The sequence below is a fragment of the Anoplopoma fimbria genome, chromosome 10 (assembly GCF_027596085.1).
Source record: "Anoplopoma fimbria isolate UVic2021 breed Golden Eagle Sablefish chromosome 10, Afim_UVic_2022, whole genome shotgun sequence".
Taxonomy (NCBI): domain Eukaryota; kingdom Metazoa; phylum Chordata; class Actinopteri; order Perciformes; family Anoplopomatidae; genus Anoplopoma; species Anoplopoma fimbria.
The window spans coordinates 19,140,838-19,164,513 of record NC_072458.1 but is presented as its reverse complement, the minus strand read 5'-3'; the positions used below and the strand labels follow the sequence as shown (position 1 = coordinate 19,164,513).

Below are 23,676 nucleotides of genomic sequence, written 5' to 3'. Positions count from 1 at the left end.
TATTGATTTAATCACTGGTTGTCATAGCAACTCTTCCCTGAACTGGAGAATGACTTAAAACTTGAAATGGTGATGATATGGATTTATATGACTGGAGTAATAAGCAGTTAAAATAATGAATGGCAAATGTATTTTTGCATCAGTGCGAGGAGAGGGAAATGAGCTTAAGCCTTTTTCTCATACATGGCCTTTCAAGTAAACAGAAAATACAAATAATGATTCACGACTATGGTTATGTTACCATAGCAAAAGCGTCGCAGAAATGACTTTTCACATGGAGGCAATGAGGAAACATTTAGATAATCTATTTTAAGTTATTACTACTAACCTAAACAAGTTCCGCATTTGGTTAATCGTCATATTGTTTTTTTCGGTGGACACTATTCTGTCTCGCTGCCTGTTCTGGGATGCTTTGCTTTCTAAAGTGTTCGTCCGTAGCAGTTGCATTGTCGTGATGAGCCATTTCCAAAGTGAAGAGTTTACAGAGCACCACATTGTTGGATCTCTTGTCTCAAATACTTCCACACTTTAAAGCATCTTGGGAGAGTTTTTTTCGCTGCAGCTTGTTCTCCAGGGGAATGCATGCTTTGACTCTACGCAGCCACTTGATGCAAATCAAGATGACGTTGGCGTTGAATTGTCCCATCTCTACATTCGTAGCTGTTCGCTGAATTTGTGATGGCAGATTATCCTTGACAACTCTAACACCTTCTATTTCTGTGCAAACCGCTTCTGAAAGCCTTAACTTTCACTTATTTTGTCTCTTAAGATGGTGAACTATTTCACTTTCATCTCTCCAAACTTTTGTTTGTGACCTTCCTTTGGTATTTGGCTCAGCCACTTAAAACAATAGGACTGTATTCTGTGAAGAGGAAGTGAAGTATTGAACTATACTGAATGCGTAGCAGGGCAAATCCACCAGACCCTTAATAAGGTCAGTATCTGTCCCAACGCTGATTCAGCCGTTTGGAAGGGTTCGTCCCTAAATCTTACCTGAATTAGAATAAAGCCTCTTTATCATGGTGGAAATGTCCAATGCTGATTCTCCTCCTGCAATCCTTTTATCAAATATTTGTATCCCTTTATTGCGTTGCAGTTTATGCATAAAGCCTGAGCTTTTACTATTTAATATCTAAATATAAATGTCAGTCGGAAAATTCTAATTCAAATCAAAACAAAAGCATTCATAAGAGAGTATTCTATTTAAAGTGTGTTTGTTGAAATGTGAATAAAGCTGTTGAACTCTGAGCATCGCAGTTTAACAGCATGTAAAACCAGCAGAGATCTAATAAAAATGGAATACAACTAATCCCGTTTCAGAGCTGACGTGAGCGAACGCGGTGGAAGTGTCTGCCGAGTTTCTTTCTGTGGGTGGTTGGTTTAATAGACGAGGATTTAGATTGGATGAAATGAAGCGAGGCAGAAAGCGACGGAGGAACGCGTCCCTCACCAAACCCCCCGCTGTCTCAACTGTTAATATTTTGGAAATAGGAGTGGGATGTCGGGGTTTTTTACTCATTCTCTCCACATACGCATACAACTGCAATGACTCATGCAGTGTCGCCAACCAGCCCAGGTAGCGGGGACAGTATCACTTATGGCGCTACATCGGGGGATTAGCCTCATTTTCTCTCATTGTTGCCAAATAAATAACCATTAATCGCTCGCCTCACATTACCCTCTGACCGGAAGTCTCGATCCTGCGGCTCTAAAAATCCAAATTCTTTTTTTATTTTCCAGGATCAGAGCTGCGCTAGCACAAACCCATCCATTTCCCCTCCCACACACATCACACAGTCTGCAGGGGTCCGCTGTAACTGTCATGTCACCGAGCCTCTCCACTGATATTAGCCAACATCTGACCTTTAATGAACAGAGAGCCGGAGCCCCGCTGTTGTGGGAGGTGAGCGAGGCTGTCTGACAGCGGTGTGGCCTAATGAGAGGGGCCCTCTCAGCAGAGCCGGTGTCAGTCCTCCACAATAACCACAGCAACAACAGAAAAAAAAAGAAACCTACACACCTCATTAGCATCATGCTAATAAGCCACTATGCAGAGGATGTCATGGAGAGGCTGGAGTGGAAAGAGGGATGGCATGTTTACAGCCACATAAAAGAATTCTTTAGCCACTTAGGAATGCATGCTTTCATCTCGAATCCACTTGAGTGGAAAAAGATAATATTAATTCCACTGTATTAAAATGTCTCTCCAGTTCTACACAACTCAAAATGATGTATGAGGAGAATAAAAAAATGATAGCAGAAGGCTGGGTATGAATTAGAATCATATCTGCCTGTTACAGTAGGCACAGCCCAAAACATCGCTCGGCGCTAACGGGGTCATAAAAGTCGCCAAATGAAGCGAGAATGTAGCTAAATTATTAAAAAATATTTACTGTTTGTATTCAGGTTAAAAATATAAGACACATCTTGGGTTTTTCTTTTGTAAGGCTGGCTGTTTCCCCCGGCTAAGCTTTATGCTAAGCTAGGCTAACCACGTCCTTACTCAAGCTCCAAACTTAACACACAGTAGTATATCTTTCATGCCACACTCAGAAAAAGACCAAAAAATAGCGGATTCTTTTACTTTTTTTGTTTTTGTTTCTAGTATTTTGTGTTTTTAGTAGGTGTCTTTTTTGGCAGCACACTTTACAACCCAAGATGCCGGTTTTATATGCAATGAATTTCCTAATTGGAAAGTTATTTCTGTAATTATGTGGCTAATTGGAGACACAGCATTTTGCGTTTTAATGTGACCATCTCCAGAGTGGTTTGGAGCTTTAGTGCATCTCTGGCCTCATTAACACGATTTGTTTTCTCCAAATTCACTTTTTTTTTTTTTTTCCCCTCTTAAAGGTCTTTCCGTCTTATCTCGTCCTTTATGCTCCTCCTATCCATCTTTACCGCTCTCCTCCCTTCACGTCTGTTCTGAATCCGTCACCACCACAGTTCTGTTTGGTTCCTCGGCTTTGAAGGGCCTTTACATCTCCTAGCAGCTCCTCTCAGTCCTTTGTGGATGTGTTTAGCTTGGGGGGGGGGTTCAGATACAAAGTCTGTGTGGAGAACAAGCCCCTGTTAATTGCATTGTGTTATTCTCAAGGGGCCATGCAGTGCTGAGTTGTTCCCTTTCTTTTATATTTTCTGTTTTTAACTTGGGAGTATACCATATTGCTTTCATGTTCATGTGAAACAACTGGTCTTTTGTTTAGTTTTTATTATTCATTATTAAACTCCAATTCATTGACTGCATCTCCAGAGCTCGGTTTTCACTGCTAGGTGGAAAACATTCACGTTAGATTTGATTCAGATTCCGTCATAATCGCTTTTAGAAATGTTGAAACCAGGCGTTTTTCGTGCATTGCATTCATTCAGAAACAGATGTTGGTTGGTGGTTTAGAAATTGATTTCCAGAACAGCCATCATGTATTTCTGATTAGAAAACTGAAAGCAAACACCATCAACAGCTGGTGGAGTTGCAGTCATCCGATCAGGTGTGGTTAGGGATGATGTCTGTTTAAAAAATAAAAGAAATCTCATAATTGTGTTCATTCTGACTGATGGATGGCACTTATGTTGCACTCACCATCCTTGTTGAGATTCAGGAAACGTATAACATATCATGGCAAGCATCAGAAGTCTCCCAAAGCTTTTGTTTTTTCAAAATCTTCTGTTTCTAGAAGATTAATTTCTTTCTTTGGCCTACATCTGCAGGTGTATTGCATTATTCTAGGATCAATCAGTCATAATTTGTAAATCTAAGCCTAAACCCTTTTTAAAAACGCAATATGATCGGCAGTGTCGGGACGATGTCATAACCAATAGAACTATAGCAGCTACAATATCTATTGTGTCCAGATTCCTGCATTGTTTCCCTGGGAAAACAAATCTCTCGAGTCACGTAGCACATGTGTTCGCCGGTTTGGTTTGAAGCGCTGCGAGGCAGAGCTGTGAAAATGTCAGAGTGAACCGACATTCCAGCCTTAAGTCCACCAAAAAGTGCCTTAAATTGGCCGGGTGGGAACATTTTTGGATATCAACAAAATGACTGAGAGTTGTAGAAGATGGATATCCAATTTGCAAAGCGAGCTGTTAGAAAGTGACTGCGATTTCTTGGAGTATGTTCCAACATCTCCGACATAATCATCCCGTCCTCTATGCTCAAATTAAGGTAACAAAAAAGTATTTAAAAGTATTTAAATTATTTTTAAGAAGCCAAACGTTACACTATAAAAAACTAACTGGATATAGTTGATGATGATGATGCATATTTAAATTATTAGCTTTGTTAGAAATAATCTGATTTAATAATCGTGAAACTGGGATTTTTCTGATGACAATAATCCTGATTTCAAAATCTCATATTGTGACATTCCTCCACATTTATGCATCTGTTTTTGTACAGATTAAAAAAAATAAGATACCGCCTTAATAATTTATATTTACAAATGCTGGTATATGTATATATCAAAGTATTCCTCAAAGTAACAGAGCAAGTAAATGAGTATAATCCTTAGCTTTGAGAAATTTCATTCATCTTTTTTGTCTGGTTTTGTTCTATAACAAAAGGAAAATTCAAATGAAGCATTTTGGCAACGATATCCTGTTGTATTCAGCAGCAGTGGAGTCCCACAGGTTAAAGCTTTAAAGTTCCCTTTTTTTTTAAAAATCATCTTTTGTTTTTCTTTGCAGGGGCCACAAACGTAAGCATGATGAAGCTAAGGAGGAAGAGGACGACCGCAAGGAGGAGGAGGAGGAGGCGGCGGAGGAATCTGCTGACGAGTCTTCTAAAGACTCCAACGAGGAAGAAGGAGGAAGCAGCTCGGAGGCCGACGAGATGGCTGCAGCCTTGGATTTGGAGCTCAATGACTTTATGTGACGTGGAAAAGGAAAAGGACTCATTCACAGGAAAGGGACAACGAAAACATCTCCCCTGGTCTCCCCTACATGTGGTACCTAAAAAAATCCTATTTTTCTGCTTTGGAATCGGTGTGTATGAGCCATGAATGAGTGCTGTAATAAAAAAATGAATGTCCTGTACAGAAATGACGCGTTGCTGTGTAAATAAAAGGCTTCGATTTTTTTTTTTGTAGAATTGGTGTATGGCCTTTTTGGCATAAAACATTTTTGATGTTCAACATTTTATTGTAAGATAAACTATAGGAGGCATAAAATTTGATACTTTTCTTTGTTTTACTTTTTTCTATCTCAATTTTTATATTGATGAGAAAAAATGATAAATGAAATTATACAATGCTCGTACATGCCAAAGAGTTTGAAATAGGTTTGCCAAGAGGCGTGCAGCTAAATATTTTACTCTAGACTTCCAGTTTTACTTTTTTTTTTTTTTTTTTTTTTTTTTTTTGGGCCTCCACAACAGTTTGTGAAGGTCATAAATGCAACCAGCAGAGCTAGACGTTTGAATGTGTTTTCCTGAATCATCTCTTCCTCCTCAACGTGTTTGTACATTTGATAACATTGTGGTGAGGTAAGATTCTCTGTCAACGTGAACTGAATCCAACTAAACTCCATTTTCATGTGTTTTATAAGTGTTGGCTCACCTTTCCCACCTCTACTATAGTTGTCGTACAGTTGAGAAGGACAGTCTCTCTCATTAAGCCTCTGTTTGTTCACACTGGAGCTTAAACCTTGTGAAGCCTCGTGACCACTAAGGGTAAGTTAGCCCAAATTACAAAACACATTTCTCTCACTTCCCTTTGGTGTTATCTAATAATCAAATAGTCTTATTTTAAGGTATACATACCTGAGATTTCTGACGATGGTACGGAGCCACCAGGAGGTTCAAATGCTAGAAAAACAAAATGTCAATATGGAACTTAATCTAAAATAAGCAAACGGATGATTTATTTTTGAGATAAAGCTTGAGAGATGTGACTTTTTCAAGATTTTTTTAGAGAGAAAATATGTTTGGGTTATTTGTCTGAGCAAACCCTTTAAACCTGCACGAGGCAAGATGCTAATACAGTGTATAAGCTTTCTAAAATGATCCCAAAAGACAATTCTTTTCTCCAAATTTCAATTTTTTGACTTTTTTTTTGTCTGTCCAAAGCAAGATAACCTCAAAGTAACTATCAGCGAGCAGAGAGTGGCGTCCCTTTTTGGTTTGAACCGGCCTGGTTGGTAAATATAACCAGGCCGCGTGCACTTTACTTTAACATCACACATTGAAGGATTTCTATAAAAAGCTTCCATCTCACTGCCATTTGAACCTCCGTATACCAAGGTTGCTCACGTTCACCGTTAATGTTGATGGCATCTATAAAAGCTTCCAAACAGGGAGAGATCTTTCTGACATGAGAGCAGATGTCTGGTTGAATCTCTGCCTGACAAATGATTTACCCATCAGCTTCACCTCATACAACCCCAAAAACACATCAACATTATCCTTTTACAGTGACAGTCATCCCTTTTTTCTGTTTTGTTTGTGTTTGTGGTGTTGGAGTTTAAATCAAACAACTGACTTGTATAGTATTTGTAAAGTCTATTTCCTACTTGACCCTGAGAGAAAAAGATACTTTCATCAAATAAAAATGTTTCTAAGTAACACGACTGGAATTGATCTTTTATTTTTTGGGACTATGAAATATACATGCAGTATTCCCTGAACATTATCATTAGAGTCCATTAGAGCCCGCCTCCTCGTGCTGGGTTTTAAACACGGGGATCATAATGCGTATGGCACTGTGAGACTCCCAGCAGGAAATGCTCCTCGGTTAATGGGCTCTGTGCATGGATGTTTAAAGAGCCTCTGTGTCATGAAAACCACAGCAGAACCATTAGGGCCCCGTGCCATATTGCTGCTTGGTTTGATTCAAGTGTTACTAAAATGTGTTGCAACCTGCTTTTCCCTTTGTTATTACACAGAGACATTATGGGAGTGTACAGACACCACAACGCATCAGTTTGCAATTTTTAGATGCAGGAGGAAAAAGACTCGTTTCTGCAGGTAAAAAAAACTACATTTTTCATTCTGGAATTAGGAATAAATACAATGGGGTTCTGTATTAAAAAAATAGATCTTTGAGGTAATTTGTTCAGGGCTTGTCTTGGGAAGTAAAAGATATATGTGGTGTGACTCTATCATCTGCTCGTTCAGTCAAAGTAACAGGCCTGCAGGTGTGGTGCTGATCACGCAGGAAACGGCGGGATGAATCGCAGTCATAAAGTCTATTAAAAGCGTGACTCGCTGCGCTTCTTTCCCGGAACGCCTGATCAATCCGCTGCCTTTGAAAAGCCAGAGCAAACAGCAATAAACAGAGAGAGGTGTTTGTCCTTTTGATGAAGCCAAGTCTGTTTTTTTTCCTCCAGGGTGGACTTGTTCCTCACACCACAGTGGTCAGCCGTGTTTGAGTCCACATTTGAATGTTAATTAATTTCAATTTTGCAGCTGTTTTTTGTTTCCTTCTGACCTGATCCTCTGATTATTGTTATTGGATCTGGTAGTCTCATTTTTATATCGCTTTATTGTCTTTTACTTGATATATTTACTATGTTTTGAGTTCCAGTCAAAGTGGAACCTTGAGTGTGACACAGAGGGGGAGAAAAAAACAGCTTTTACAAACACGATATTTTAATTGTGCCCCGTGGAGTTTTCTTGTTAACAAATATGTTATTTGTTAAGCACCAAATTGCATCCTTGGGGTTTAATAAATGTGTTGAGTGCATTTCCTTCCTTTATTACTACAAAATAGTTATTTTTTAAGGTGTATATATAGTTTTAACCATCCTATATTCTACAGTATAAAACCTGCATTTACAATCTAGCAGTCTGTTTCTGCTCCGTCTTTGATGGAGCGTTGTTTGATATCGCATTCTTTATCTTTTTACTTTTAGTACATTCTGCAGCAGCCTTAACAAAGTACGTACTGTTGCATGCAGTATCCATTTTGGAAAGACTGCTTCGTCAAAACATTGCATCTTGAACTTTGACCCTCTTGCTCATGTATTTGCTGTGCAGAGGATTGTGGGTCAGAAAAGCCAGAAAAAGCATGCTGCCTTTGCATACTGCAAAACGAGGCCGGATGCAGGAGGTCTTCCCGGTATTTTAGGTTTACTGCATTTGACATACTCTGTTTCTTGGACATACTAAATATTCTTTTGAGCTGCTTCTAGTCCATGGTTGTGCATGTGAACGTGCACTTTTGCTGTACACCGTTATCTATGAGCTGCCAGCTCGTCGTCTACATGTTGAGAGCCGTGGAGAAGCAGTAGAAAGGCTCCCAATCTTGGATCTTGCACCTCTTCAAGTCTTCAAGAAAAGTTTTGGAAAAAGCTAGTAAATGGGCCTTAAAATCATTTCGTCAGACTTGCTTGAAGTTGTGTGCTTTATCACGGATTAACCTACAAACCTCTTGCTGTTGAGCCGGGAGCCTGGAAATGCAGATGAGGCTGCACTCCAGACGCCTTACCATGAAGCTTAGCCAACATGTTCACTGGTGAGTGACAGCTGCTCCCACTGGTAACTTCCCAAGGATACGTACATCATAATATCTCTGATCTTCTGCTGAGTTCTTCCTTTGCCTTCGTAATGGCGGTAGCGAGTCACAGATGCGATTGATCAGCCATGAAGCCAAACGAGCAGCTTTGGTTTGATTGACACTTGAGGTCAGATTTCTGTTCCACCTGTAGTTCTGTTCAGGGTTGATAGTGCAGAGACTAAGTCACTCTGAAGGCAGGAACCTATACGAGTACTAGTCATTCATGTCAAACATCATCCAGATCGTGATCCTGGTTCTGTTACATAGCGACAGTTCTATAAGAATAACCCTGCTGTAAAGCCCTTTGAGATGACGTTCTGTGATTCAAGGCTCTGGTGAGTCACAATATCGATGAAACAGTTCAGAGGCGGAGAGAAAATGTTGCTTGTTTTTTTTCCTTTGCAGAGGGCTAAACTATTACAAAGATGGAGAAGAAATGATGCTTGCCCCAACCTTCTGTAGCCGTGAGCCTCACTTTAATGTTGCTGAACCATGAACTTCTTTCTCTCCATCTCTGAAACACTTCACCAATATTGTCAGTCTCTCTTTTTGATAAGTCTGTCCTCCTTTTTTTGGTTTTCTTTGCAGTGTATTCAGTTACTGCCAAGCTGGAATAGCAATTTTTTTCTTGCAGTATATTCCCCCATTGCTTTTCACCATCTTCATTTATAGAACAGCCAATAGGAACGCCCTCTCTCTGCAATGACTTGCGATTGGTTGAAGTCCCGTCACAGGCTCGACTTTTGAAAACCGACCACTTAAATTATAATATACTGAAAAGTTATGATGATGACAAAAAGATATACTGCCTGGCCGAGCTTCAAAGGTGAGCACCAGTTCTGATGAATGATGGCTTCCTTTGACACAGGAAAAGAAAGGAGACGGGAACAGAGAGGAACCCTCGGGCTCTGTTGGACTTTTACGTGACCTTCTGCTGCATCCCACCTTAACAGAGGTGTCAGCTACGGTGTGATGACTGTACAGCAGCATTGCTCTGTGGTGGTGCTTTCATGGTCCTAGGAGCTGAGGGGACATGGGAACACACAGCAGGAACAACACAAACAAAAATCAGTCAGACAGAGCTCTTAAGTAGTTATTAAAATAGGATATATAGACACAGAATACAATGATTTGACATTAGGATGTGAGAGTGTATTTAGGTGTTGTATTCTTCCCTTAGTGTATTTGTTTGTCTGTGTTGTATAATAGTAGCTAGTTGGCTAGATAGTCTGCAGTGCAAATACTGTTGGACCAAAAATACAGAAACATTTGTCAGAAAATAACAAAACTTCTCTCACAATATTACAGTACATTGCAAATGAAGAATTTTGTCTCCTGTTTCAAGGTCGACAAATAAAATCTGCCTCAAAAAACTGATAAAAAAACCAAAACATATATAGTCATCCCTCCATAAATGTCCATTAGAGTTAAAGGACATTTTACTTAAAAATATGGCCTTTAAATAAGCATGTAATGAGCAATAAAATCACATGACAAACAAAGCCTTTTCTCATTAGAGAGACCATTAAACCTGTCTGTTTTTACAGCTCACTGTAGTGTACCTGAATGCACCAGTGCACATGGAGACCTTTGACCTGGTAGTTTGTTATTTAGTTTGTAACCAATACCATAAGGAACACTTCGTGCTGAGCTGAATTAATTTAAAGTTTCTCCGATTTTGAAAGAGTAGTAGGTGTAGTTTATAATAGTGTAATATTACTCATAATCATCTTTATGACCCATTTACTTCCACACAATGCACCTTATCTGAGTGATAATGATATTCATTATCCTGATCATCATTATCATTATGACTGTTATCATGATATTGAACATCTGTCATTGTCATCATCATAATTGCCACTAACTGACATAATGGAGAGTATATTTTTATGGTGCATTCCAGGATGTACAGAACATCTGACATAGTATAAAGTAGAAAATAGTCCAGACAGGGCAGGTGGGTCAAATCCATTTCATCCAGGAGACCGCTGCTAAACTAAAGTCTACGTTGACGTTTTGTCACTTCAGTCGAGAAATATAGTGTATTATAATAGTCAGTTGCCATTAATCTATTGCAGAATAAGAGGGTGCAAGATGACTTTTGATCACTGAAAGCTTGACATTCAAACCTCAAATGAACAAAAAAGATGATGCTGATAGAAATTTAGATTTTTTGATTGTTTCCTATATCGATTTGAGCGATATCTGATTTTAATATCATGGGTTATACATATGCCCATCATATGCTTTCCTATTCCCATTGCTATCCTAAAAACATGCAATTAATGATCCCGCTAACAAGCAGTTTGACACTAAATGGAGCAGAACATTTTCTTTTTAAAATACTTTTTACGTCTTGGTATCAGCAGAGTTAACTTTTACAGTTTATGAGTTTACCGCACACCCTTGATGATATAAACACCCTTTGATTTTACTAGATGGCTGATTTTAATGAGATTAATTAACTCAAAAAGCTAAAAAAGCTAAAAAAAAAAAAAAAACCTGTACATAATTATCCCTGATTTGAGGAAGGTTAAAGTCTCCATTGAACTTTGTCAAATTCGCTTTTAATAAATACACCAACTTTTGCACCTCAGCCAAGCATAGAATGTTTTTTGTAGTAAAAAAAATTCACCATTTCCACTACTACTTACATGTAACCATGTGTTTGTGGTGGATCTTGTGTCATGCGAGTGCATCTCAAAGGTGAAACAAGGTGAAGCATAATAAGGCGGCTCAGATCAAAAGGTTGTCCAAACCTTTCTTACCTTTGATTACCAGAGTGCAGACATGCAGCAGCTGTTGGGGTACAGTATGTAGGGCAGCAGAGGGAGGTGGGCGGTGGCTGTTCGGTGATTCGGTGAGAGCTTCCATAAATAAGTTCAGGAAAAAGAACTGATTACTCTGACTTTGGCAAGCTATTAAAGGACCCAGCACAGTTATTGCTGCCATCAATTAAATAAGCGTGACGTTTCATGAGAACAAATGATGTAAACTTGGTCAAACACTTTGGATCAGAGCATCATTCCTTTTCTTTTAGAGTACCAACACTACAGTAAATCCCATCTTCGGTTATTACTGGTTGAAGGAAGCACTGTGAGCCAAAACCCCTCTGAGTAGTGGCCCATTGACTATCTCTGCATGATACACATGATTCCAGCCATGTAATCCTTCCAAATCTTTGACGTGGTTTTACTGGAGAGTTCTTACACAAGGTCCATGAGCATGATAATCAGTCATTCCCCGTGTAAGCTAGCAAGATAGATAGCAGCGTGAGCTCCGAGCTGCATAATGAAACATGATAAATCAAGTCAGATGCGGGATTTGACTGCTTGAGGGCGTGTTCAGAATAACAGATATGTTCCTTTTCCAAGTAACTTTAAGTCATGGCAAAGATAGAACACTTTTAAAACAGGTCAATGAAGTTACTAATAAAGTTAGTTTTTTATAAGTTCCAGAAATAAATCAGGGGCAGTATTATAATTAAATGTGTAAATCTGAGAAATGTGGAGCTGATAACTTGGCCAGTTCAACATTGTGGGCCGACTTCCATTGTAATGCTAACCACTGGATATAGTGCCCTTTTGTTCTCTCTCACTGGCGAGCTTACATTTAGCAGCTTTATGAGTTACATTTTAAAGTGTGGTGACATTTTTGGGGAAATACACTTTTATGCCTTCTAGAGCCGGTAGAGGATCAACTTAGCTTAGCACAAAGACTGGAAGCAAGAAGGAAAATATAGATCTATCAAAACAAAATCTGTGCAGAATCCTGGAGTCTGCTGGTTACGTCACAGTCACAAAACTAAGGTGTTTTGGTAAAAATCCACGTGATTTAATTTAGTTTTGTTTTCCACATTAACAACATATATGCAACAACTATCCATTATCTGACACAAGCACATGGAGGAACAGATCAGGGGTCAGATAAATGCTGCAAAAGCTTGACACACGTTCTGTATGATCGTGTTGAAATCGAGGGAATCGCTCGATCAACCGTCTGAGGGTAGAGCAATTGGATTTCAGTCCAAATTGAATGCTTCTTTGATTAATTTACTCTTCATCAAATAGCTATCCAATCCACCCAAGATGCATGCAATGTGAATAGGGTTTTAGGTTGGAAGAGTGATAGAAAACTCGCATCTTTCTAGCAAATATAAGGCTTCACCTAGCAGCTATCTTAGCTTAGCATAAAGACTGGAAACAAGGAAACAGTTGCCTTACTGTGTTTGATTTGGCTGATTTATTTGATTTATTTTAAAAAAGTTTTAATGCTAAGCTACGCTAACCGGCCGCTAGTTGTAGAAATACATTTACTGTACATATGTGGTATCAATCTTCTCGTCTAACTCTCAGAAAGATATCATTCCCAAAATATTGAACAATTCCTTTAAACCAAAGAGATGAAGGAGTTTATTAGTTATCTTTAGAGGTGCTAGTAGTTTAGCCAAGCTTGCTGTTTCACCCTGGTTCCAGCTTTTATGCTTAACTCAATCAACTCCCGGCCCTAGAGAGTGGTAGAAATCTCCTTATCTAACTCTCTACAAGATTGCAATTAAGGGTTTTCCTACCTATTGCCACCACTGATTAAAATTTTTCACTGCGTAGATAAATTATTGTCATAAAAAAGGGAAATCACTGCTAGATTGCGACAAATCATGATGACTGAACGATTCTCCATATATTCAGATCAGACGCCTCTTGCAGGGTTATCTAGCTTTCATCAGTCAGTAGCTCTCTGGTCATGAGTCATTAGTGGCTGAAAATATTAATCAAAATCCCACACCTCAGCTAATTTCCGCTCCTCCAGAAATACAGTAATACCCAGGGTATTTTTGTCCATTGCCGTGTAGCTCCTGTGGTTGATTTCTTTGAAAACATCAAAACTTTTATATATTTCATTAATTGTACTGGCAGATTGCTCCGTTGCTCTGTGTGTCATTATGCACTGTTTATGTAACGGGGCTTTTCAAACCACCACTGGAGTAAAGTCCTTTGTTTCTTGTAAAGAGACAAAGCTCGACTGAGCTTCATATGAAGCAAAAATATCCAAATAAGCATTTCAATTTGTCAGGTAATAAGTCTTAAATTGTTTTTCAAACATATGAAATACGGTCAGAATTGGGTGGATTATTTCAACTGTTTGCAATGCAAATCAGCATTTTCTTTATTTAGAGGATGTCACTGCATAACAGTATTTGCAAAATGGGTGAATTTGCACTGAAAACTGCTGAGATGGTTAAATCCACCCGACAAAGCTCTTTTTCATTTCTCAAAAGATTTCTCAAAAGATGACATTTTCTGCACCAGAGCCAAACATGATGGTTTAATAGCTAAATAAACAGATTTGAAGGAGCATAGGCGGCTGGACATAAAAACAATAGCTTCAATGCTTCTTGTCAACTATTCAAAGAAAGCTTTCAGTTTAAAAAAACATAATCAGACTTGTTTCCAGAGAAAGCTCAAGGCCAAAAAGTAGAAGCTGTTCCCTGGATACTGTATTTCTTTTAGAGCATGTTGGATTTATTAATGGCGAGCGTGTTATTTGTGGCAGTGAAGTGTGACTGTGCTCACCGATGTGGATGAGCGGGGTCGCTTGACAGCTTCATGATGAGCCAATTGTGTCTTCCGTCGCTCTCTGTCGGTGGGATACGAGGCTCAGCCCGGGATTCACTGACTCACGGCTTCTTCACAGGCTTCCAGATGACCTTTAGATCCAGGATCTGTATCTGGTAGATCAGCAATATCATGGGTCATACATATTCCCATCGCTATCCTAAAAAAACATGCAATTTATGATCCCGCTAACAAGCAGTTTGACACTAAAGGGAGCAGAAAATGTGTGTTTTTTTTATATTGTTTTCATCAGATCTGTGTTTTTATGTCCGTCTTGGTATCAGCAGAGTTAACTTTTACAGTTTATGAGTTTACCGCACACCCCTTGATGATATAAACTTTTGATTTAATTAGATTAGATTTTAATGAGATAATCATATTGGAGGTAATATATATTTGGCTAATTATGATTTCACACAGCAGCTGGGATACCGACCTTGATAACGCGGGGAATTATATCATCAGCGCCTTTAGAAGTTGATATTTTATTCATTGTTTTCTCACCAAAAAGAGCAGCAGGTACACCACCAGGACACTTCATCCCCGCAGTTCTCCAATAAAAAACAAAACTTTGTGACTTAGTAAAAAAAAAAAAATTACATTTCTGTTCCACTTTGATTTACAGTCCTCATAAAGCCAGTGGCCCCGGGCTTCAGTGGGAGCCACGGTGAGCCCTCTTATGTCTCAGCTATAGATAGAGAAGCTTGCAGGCCAGGTTTAATTAATCAGAAAGTGGCTTTTCTGCAGCAGAATACGGACTTTACCAGGTTATTATTACTCCAGCAATTACAGGCATGCTCACTGCTCAGCCCTGATTGTCTTAAAGTCTGAAGGGGTTATTGGTTTGCTGTAAAAGCACATTTTATGACTCTTAAATGCAACTGCAGCAAACCGCCTGGTTGACCACATGTTCATTACATAGTTCTCTCCACCTGGATGGTAATAAGCTGCTTTACTGGCCTGTTTTAGCCTTTTAAGATTTCTCAAGTGGAGCAGGAAAGAACATCACATTTAATGAGAAGAAGCATTTTTTGCTTTTTGTGCACAGAAGAACAGACATATTCTATATTTCAACTATTGCTCAGTATCTTTTCTTGAAAGCACTGGAGCCTCAATGTCATTCTACATGACATCAACTCTGAACAAGGTATTAAACAACAAGACTAAGAACCTACAGCCATGCCAGCTCAGTGAGGATTTGATGCTGCCTTGAGCTAAATGCTAACATGTTGATGTTCAGCAACTCTCAAAGAATCACAGCTACAACAAGGATAATGTTCAAGAACTGAAAACCCTTTAACAAAAGAACACGTGAACATCAGGTCTTAAATCAACAACAACAAAAGCTTAGCATATAATGTGTAGGATGAGGTGATAGATGGAGGCTGAAGGCATGAAGGTATCACCAGAGTAGTAAAGAGAAGTGGCATGTTACAACCACAGTGATGGTTTAAAAATATATATTTAAAATATATAAAAAAAAACAACTCATGCAACTCATTACTCATACATCTTTTGTAACAACCGACTGCCAAAGTCCCATCCTTGTCCATTTGGCTACTAATGAGTCCCCAAATATTTGTTTCTTTACAAAAGTATAGATAATCTGATAATAGGGTGAAATATTTCGACTTCCTTGCAGAACATATCAGCAATCTGCTTCATTTCATTCTTGTCTCAAGATGTCGGTGCTCCTGGTACAACTCACCTGGCAGAAAGTAGGATTATCCCACCGGCAACCCATTTTAGTTTCAAGAAAAATAAATCTTAAAAGCTCAATGTGAGAATTGTAGAGACGTTTTTGCAGTTTATAGATATTTTTTTCTCATAAACTTGCTGTGTGTGCCAGTATCTGTGTGAAACAAAGCAGTGTTCAGCGGTCAGAGGTTCATGTAGAGATCCAGCTGCTGCTGAGGCTGCTCTCTGATGCCGGCAGGGCTCCTTTGTTTACGCGCTGTTTGACGAGGGATGTCAGAGTCTGCACGCACTTCCCTTTTTCATCTTTGACCTGTGGGACCTTTGCAAGCTGAAGACTCGCCGGTAGAACAGCTGATGTAAACTGGCAGTAAGTGCTGTGTTTGTCTTGTTCTCTAGATGCTGGAGATGTTGTGTTTGCTGGTGAACGCTTTGACATTTCCCTCCCCTGCCCGTCTCACTCCAAATCAAATGAAATCAATCTCGAATCTAATTTGAATTCCTTTTTCTCCTCTGCAAATCAAAGCACTGGCACACTAATGCACACGTGTACGATATGTGCGCCAATGCACATGCAGGCATCATTAAGACGGCCTCGAAGAAAGAAGTTCCATGGCTGCGATTCTCTCTGTGGTGGACGGAGAGTGTGTTTCATCCTCTGACACTTCAGTACTTTGAAAAGATTAGATTTTTCCATCTGAGGAAGACGTGAAAGTAACATAAAAGAAGAGGAAGAACATGTCACAGTATAGTAGGACGGCGGTTTGGGTGGGAATTTCTCCCCTCTGTTCCTCTCCCCCTGTCTTCAATATTGCACAACAGCAGCAGAGCACTTGTCAACCTGATTAGAGGCCAAATGGAGACAGAGAGAAGAAGAGAAAGACCTGTTCTCTGATGGAGTGTGTTACCACAAAGAAAGCTCGCCACGAGATTCAACATCATTTATTTTCTGCAGCAACCTCATTTCTGCAACTCCACAGAGATTTCTTTGAACTGCTTTCTCGTCAAACAAACCCACAAACTACTCAATCCACATCCTTGCCTCTTTGCATCTTTTCAGTTCTTGCCGGATGCTGGATGAGACCAGCCTGCTTGAATAATATGAATGCATTATTTAAAAAAAAAAAGACCATGAAGAGGGAGCTGCAGTGCTCTAATTCATAAGGATGCTGTTTTGCAGACTCTTACAGGATAAAAGCCCCCGGGTCTTCTGCTTTTCATCCCTTTAAAAAAAAAAAAAAAATACAGCTTGAAGGTATTTCTTTGAACAAATAGCTCTTAAATTTAAAAATCGGAGACAGTCTAAACAAACGGACCGTCTGCTTTCACAGCAGGTCTGGCAATGAAAACTTCTGCACCGCGAAGGCTTTTCATGGCCTTGAAAGATAACACTTTAATCTTTTCATTGTTTCGAGGCAGGGAATTAAAGCACGATTAATCCATTTTGGCCACGAGAAAGCAAGCTAGAAACACAACAGTGTCTATACATTGTATTACATTATGGCAGTAAGTCTACTCAAAAGGGAGAAATGCATGTGAGCTGTTTGGCAGCTAGTCGCTAACTTTGTCTCTCTACAGATTGGTTAATAAAGTTGGGGGCTACAAAACCAAAACAATGAGCTAAAAGATGCTTAAAAGCTCTAAACTAAGAGGAACTGTAGAGTTGGGTGATGATTCTCTGTGGGTTTTATCATTATGAGCTACCTCTTTCACATTACACACTCATTTTAACCATTGTGCAGCTTAAAATGTTGAATAATAGAAAATTAATCACCATGCACGACCTTGGCGGCCGTGTAGCTACAAGATCTGTCCTTGATTGATACTTCCTGAACCCACCTGTTTAAAGTTGAGTGACATTTAAGAAAAAAGTCTATAAAAGGGGAAACGTGCTCAAGTTGAAGTGCTTTTATGTAAAGTATTCAACTCTAATTTGCCTTTTTTTATTTTATTTGACCATTGTGACTCATTATCTCACAATGATGCTTTCAAGCGTCTGCAGGAGGAGCAATACATCTTTCCACTTAAAGGAAAATACAGCAAGAAAGGGTAAATGGCTGCGAGGCTGATGTGGGAATTAATGCCATTCAGAGGTGACATTTGGCTTTTCATCCTCTCTGTGTAAGCATTTATTTTCTATTTCTAGTTCAGTTCAGATCCCCATTAGCTTTTGCCCCAGTGACCACTTTTCTCACAATGTTCTCGGAATGAAAAAGTAATGGAACAACTGTGATTAGGTCTCTGTGGCTCTGCTGTGCTATATTGTACCGTCCAAGTGTGTCCGTTGGTGTGTGCGGCAGTGAAAGTAAAAGTTTAAAGTTTATGTTGTTGGAAATGGGCTCTGGTTTTCAATACTTGAGTTATGAAATGTTAATTAAACCTGATTCAAAAGTTTAAAAAGTTAAGAAGAGGACTCAACAAAGATTTTAAAGAAAGGTTTAAAATGTGTCCTTAGACATTGACTCTGGTGCAACCGAATCATAAAGAAAAGCATCATTCAACCTTCATCAAGGTTTCCAATTATTTATGCCAGATTTCAAATTAATCCCAACGACTGGAGCCTAGTGCAACACACCTAAATAAATAAATAAATATATATATATATATAGTTTTATTCTTTGGTTTTTATTTTACATTTTTCATGCCCCAATATGTAGCATAAAACATCTGTATTTGAAGAAATGTTTTTTGTGACGACAAAGAAATTTTAAGATTTTTTAGGTCAATGCAACAAAAAATTGGAGAACAGTAATTTAGCTCACAAAGATGTATCAATAAGAACCTTATTCACTGGAAAGAATTGAAATAAACTTTAATCCAGCCAACATTAAAACGGATAGACATTAAAGATCTCTTTGTCATAATCCACTTTACATGACTGTTAGAATCACTCCTAGTCTACTTTCCAATGACATAAACAGATGTTTGTATACCCATAAATATGTTTCCTCTGTCAGTTCCTCTCATTCCTTCCAACCAGCACAGCACTTCTCCTGTTGTTCTCTCTTAACTTATTCACCAGAGTTTAAATAAAGTCAATTTCATTTGACAAAAACACCCAGAATTTAAGGACTTACCTGGTGGACATCTTCAAACTAGATCGACTTCGCCTGTGAGCTTCCAGACAATATCCAAGTTATTGACAGTATGCAAGGACATATCCTTCTTAAGACTTTGAGCTCATTCTTTTTTCTTTCACCAGAAGCTCTTATCAACAAGCTGTGAGCGGAGCCCCAGCGGACCGACAGGTAGATACTCATCAACAGCTTGTGTCATTAATATTGAAGCCCTCTGTGTCGGCCTTGGATCACAACGAGACCTTCTGCAGGGTGAGCGGCATCTCATTACGACAGCGGGTCATAACCTTGAGGCCAAACGTGATGTAAGCTTATTCATAATGTACATTGTGTTGAGGAGGCTGCACATGTTCACTCAGGTAGAGCCGTGATGCCCTTGAAAAAACAACCTGCTGTGAAGAGAATATGGATCAATATCTCCTCAAAGGCCAAATCCATTACAAAGAATGATATATTTAATCAATGAGGAGAGCATTAATATTAAAAAACAATAACCTATGACCTGCTTTCAACGAGTCAGACAACAAGAGTTTTAATGAATCGCATACTCCCAACCAGAAGTACTTCTATGTCAGGATGTACTTCTGCAGTTGCCAAGGGATACGTAGAAAGATTATAGAATAGCTCAACTGGCCTACACAAGTTGAAATTCCAGTTTGATTATAATATTATCAAATCAATTTGTGTTAGGAAAAATAGTTAGCAAGTGAAAAAAATATGCAAAAAATTAAATTACTAAACATTTCAAGTAACGTAAAAATTGAAATTGATAACTTACAGTAATAGTAATAGTTCACAAATATGGGATAACTGGATCAAATAGATGACTAAAAGTAACAGATAAATTACAGAAATAGCTAGCATTTGATAAAGTAATTAAAAAGAATGAGTAAATAGTTCAAATAGACAGCTAACAGTTGGCATAATTACCAAAAAAGAATGTAGGAATGGTTAAAATTAAATGGTTGAAAATAGATAGGCTTGATATAATTACCAAAAAATGATTTATGAATGGTTCAAGTTGATGGCTAAAAGTAACAATCAAATGGTTCAAATAGACAGCTAAGAGTTGATATAATTAGCTAAAGATAATGTATGAATGTTTAAAATTGATGGCTAAAGGTATCAGATAAATGGTCAAAATAGATACAGTTGATTTCTTAAAAAAAGAATGATAAATGGTTAAAATAGAAGGCTGAATGCTATGAATAAATGATAAATTAGGTCAAATAGTTGAAATAGCTAAAAGTAATGGATAAATGGTGGTAAAAGTGGTAGTACAAAGTACCACAAATGCAAATACAAAAATTGTTCTGTTCTGTATGAAAAACAATAGTGCAACAATATCTTCTTTTACATAATTTAATACTTAACTTGTAACATGACGGGTTTGTACCGTTGTGGCCCTGAAATAAAAACATGGCTAATGATCCTTGAAGACCAAGGGAGGTCTATTTTAGCGTACATTAGGTGGTGCATGCATCATTAATCAACTGCAAACAACTCTTTGCCCTGCTTTGTCTGCAGAAAACAAGTCAGTTTATTATAATTTTTTGCTTCCAGGACAGTTTCCGGCCTGACAGGTGCACAGGGCTGAAAGCATGTTGTGACCATAATCACAGGTTTAGCAGCGAGTTACTAACGGTTCAGTCACTTCATCTTCCTGCAGAGGTAGGAGGCGGGGGAAGAAGTCAAAGTTTATTATGTACCCTCATGGCTGATGCAGCATATTCGGAGAATGGTTATTCATCAATGTCGGGCGCTTGTTGAGGGCGTCTAATAGCTGTATCAGTGGAACTCGTGGTTTCTTATCTCTCAGACTGTAAACAGTTTTTGTTTTTCTTTGTCCTCCATCATGACTAGCCTTTGTGAGCTTTTTTATGTAATGGATGGAAACCTAAAATAGCCGCCTGACTCTGAATGGTTAAATTAAATATGATTTTTCCACAACAACAAACTTCCGTTTTCATTTCATCAAGTGGCGTGAACTGAAAACACCTTGAATAGCACACACACACACACACACACACACACACACACACACACACACACACACACACACACACACACACACACACACACACACACACACACACACACACACACACACAGAGGAAAGAGACTGGCTTGTGAGAGAGAGGAAGAGATGAATAGAAGGGAACGGTTGGCAGATTAATAATGTCTGTCTGCAGACAAAAGGGGCCCGGGAGGATCTCTTACCTTGATGTGAGCTAGAATTAACTGTAGAAACATACCAAGCAAAGTCAGAGACACAAACAAAGAGAGGAACGGACTTGCAAAGCTCATAACTCCTAGAGGGGACATCTAAAAGGGTTTCTGTTTTTTCTGCTGGCTGTGCGAGTTTCCCGGCTCCATTAAAAAGTCCAATTAACGTCCCCAAAATTGAAAGGATCTCTCATTATCAAATCTTTATGGTCTTTTCTCCCCAAAGTCATCTCATTGGGTCATTTTGAACCGAGTAAGGACATTTTCCACTTACCTTGCAGGACTCGACATCTTTCTTCCTTGGACGCCTTCGAGGTCCAGACTTTTCTGCAGCTCTAAAGCCTGAAAATAGGACCGACCGGTCAAAGAAAAGTAAATAAAAAAAGACTAAGTGGCACCATTTCTGAAAAGTACATTTAAAAACGATGTTACCACTGGGAATTCTTGCTCACAGTATTTCCAATTATAAGCCAGAATGTGTGATTTTTTGAAATTTGAAGTTGAATTCATTGCTAATAAAAAAACACCCTCGCTCATTTCTCTGGGTCTCGTATGACCAATATCTTATGGCTAATGTTTGCTTCAGTGATATTGGCAAAGTAACACATATTAATATGACTCTTCTCTACTCGTGATATTGTTATAATACATCATCGCATTTGCATGAACTGCCACATCAAACGTTGCATATAATTGCTTAAATCATTGCTTACAAAGATGATGAATGTAAACTAATGGGAAATGCCAATTCCCATGACCCGACTTACACCCTACAGAGGTTGCTGCAGATGCTTTATTCCACTTATTTTATCAATCCATACATGATCATGCATCTTATAGGGCCTTATTGTAATGACAGGATTGAGGCAGACGTGCTCAGATGGAGGGCAAACTGTGAGTTTTGTGGGTTTAAAGGGCAACTCCTTTAACACATAAATATCATTTCAATAGTAAGTTACTCAACCTCCTTCACTCTGGATTTTCAAAGATATACAATGTTGATTATCCTAAAGAATTTCAGCTATAAAAGTTTTTTTCTCCACAGGTAAAATCCTCTTTTTTCCTAAGAGGTCAGAGGTCAAACTCAGAGCCACAGAGCAGCACCTCTGGGACTGGTGTGTGTTCAAGGACACCTCAGCATGATAAATGTGAATTCAACACCATGTCATGTTGTTGACGGGTTGTTTCTTCAAACAACATGCAGCCCCTAAAAAACAACCACCTGTCCTTGATTCTATTTTTAAATCACTTAAAGCTTCCTATTTAAAATCTGGCCATTTTTCATGTCACCACATTTGCCCTGAGCTGTTAGCAGACACTTAGCCGAGCAAATGGATGCGTCCACTGCCATCACCAGTGTTTACTTGGGCATCAATCAGACTCCGGCAATCATTGTCCCTCTGCCGTCTCTCACTTTCAGTGTAGCTGACATCGTGTTGAGAGACCAGGCTGAAATTAAAGCGAAGCTCCATCCAGTGAGACAAACCTCCAGCAAAGCCACACCTACTGTATCACCTGGGTGTGTCTGACTCTGACTTTGTGTCCAGCGTAGTGGTGTTTTTTCTTGTTTGGGAAAATATGAGCAAGTATTCCAGAAATAAATGTGTGGTCTATATCAAAATAAAATAGCATTCAGCTCAGCTTCGGTGACACCGGCCTATCTTGACATATGTTATGTTATAAACTTCTTATTTTATATACAGTACCAGTCAAAAGTTGGACACACCTTCTCATTCAACTACTTTGAAGAATCTAAAATATAAAACATATTCTGGTTTGTTGAGCATTTGTTTGTTTACCACATAATTCCATATGTGTTCCTTCATAGTTTGGATGTCTTCAATATTAATCTACAATGTAGAAAAAAATTAAAAAAGAAAGAAAGAAAAACCATTGAATGAGAAGGTGTGTCCAAACTTTTGACTGATACTGTATATGTATATGTATATATACACACCATTTTGTCACTACTAGTGTACAAATAAGTCCTGTCTATCCTTATCCTTTGTTGTCCTTGTCCTTAGCTGTTATTTCTATTTCTGTGTAAGTATATTAAGAGAGGTGTGGGGAAAAAAAAGTGGTCATATCCTTGATTTTAATCACATACTTGGACAATGGGGTGATTCTGAGCTGTCAGACAAATGTAGTGGAGTAAAAAGTACAACATTTTCCTCTGATTTGTGATATACAAGTGTAAAGCATGGTATGATTGAAATAATCTAGTAAAGTAGATCAAAACTGGAATCAAGCACAATAAGTAAATAGATAAAGGTAGAGCTGTTGCATTGGTTTTGGGTGTATCTACAGTACCAGTCAAAAGTTTGGACACACCTTCTCATTGGATGTCTTCAATATTAATCTACAATGTAGAAAAAAAATCAAAAATAAAGAAAAACTGAATGAGAAGGTGTGTCCAAACTTTTGACTGGTACTGTGTGTTAAGATATAATTTGTTGGTGCCATGTGAGGAATAAAATGAAGATACAGATTCACAAGGAGAGAATAAATAATCAGAATGCTTCTTCCATAACAGTGAGATGAAATACATAACAAACACCCCCCTGTCTG

General features: G+C 38.6%; 1 protein-coding gene across 3 annotated transcripts in view; it reads left to right on the top strand.

Moving 5' to 3' along the window:
* ctdp1 (CTD (carboxy-terminal domain, RNA polymerase II, polypeptide A) phosphatase, subunit 1) overlaps positions 1-6,550 on the top strand; it is a 68,257-nt gene extending 61,707 nt beyond the window's left edge. For 2 of the 3 annotated variants that reach the window (XM_054605936.1, XM_054605934.1), the window contains exon 13: positions 4,687-6,550. In XM_054605936.1, coding sequence (XP_054461911.1) covers positions 4,687-4,873 — 187 coding nt within the window. In that variant the 3' untranslated portion in view covers positions 4,874-6,550. The remainder of the gene's footprint in view (positions 1-4,686) is intronic. The other variant, XM_054605937.1, reaches the window with a different exon arrangement.
* Positions 6,551-23,676: the final 17,126 nt, after the last annotated feature.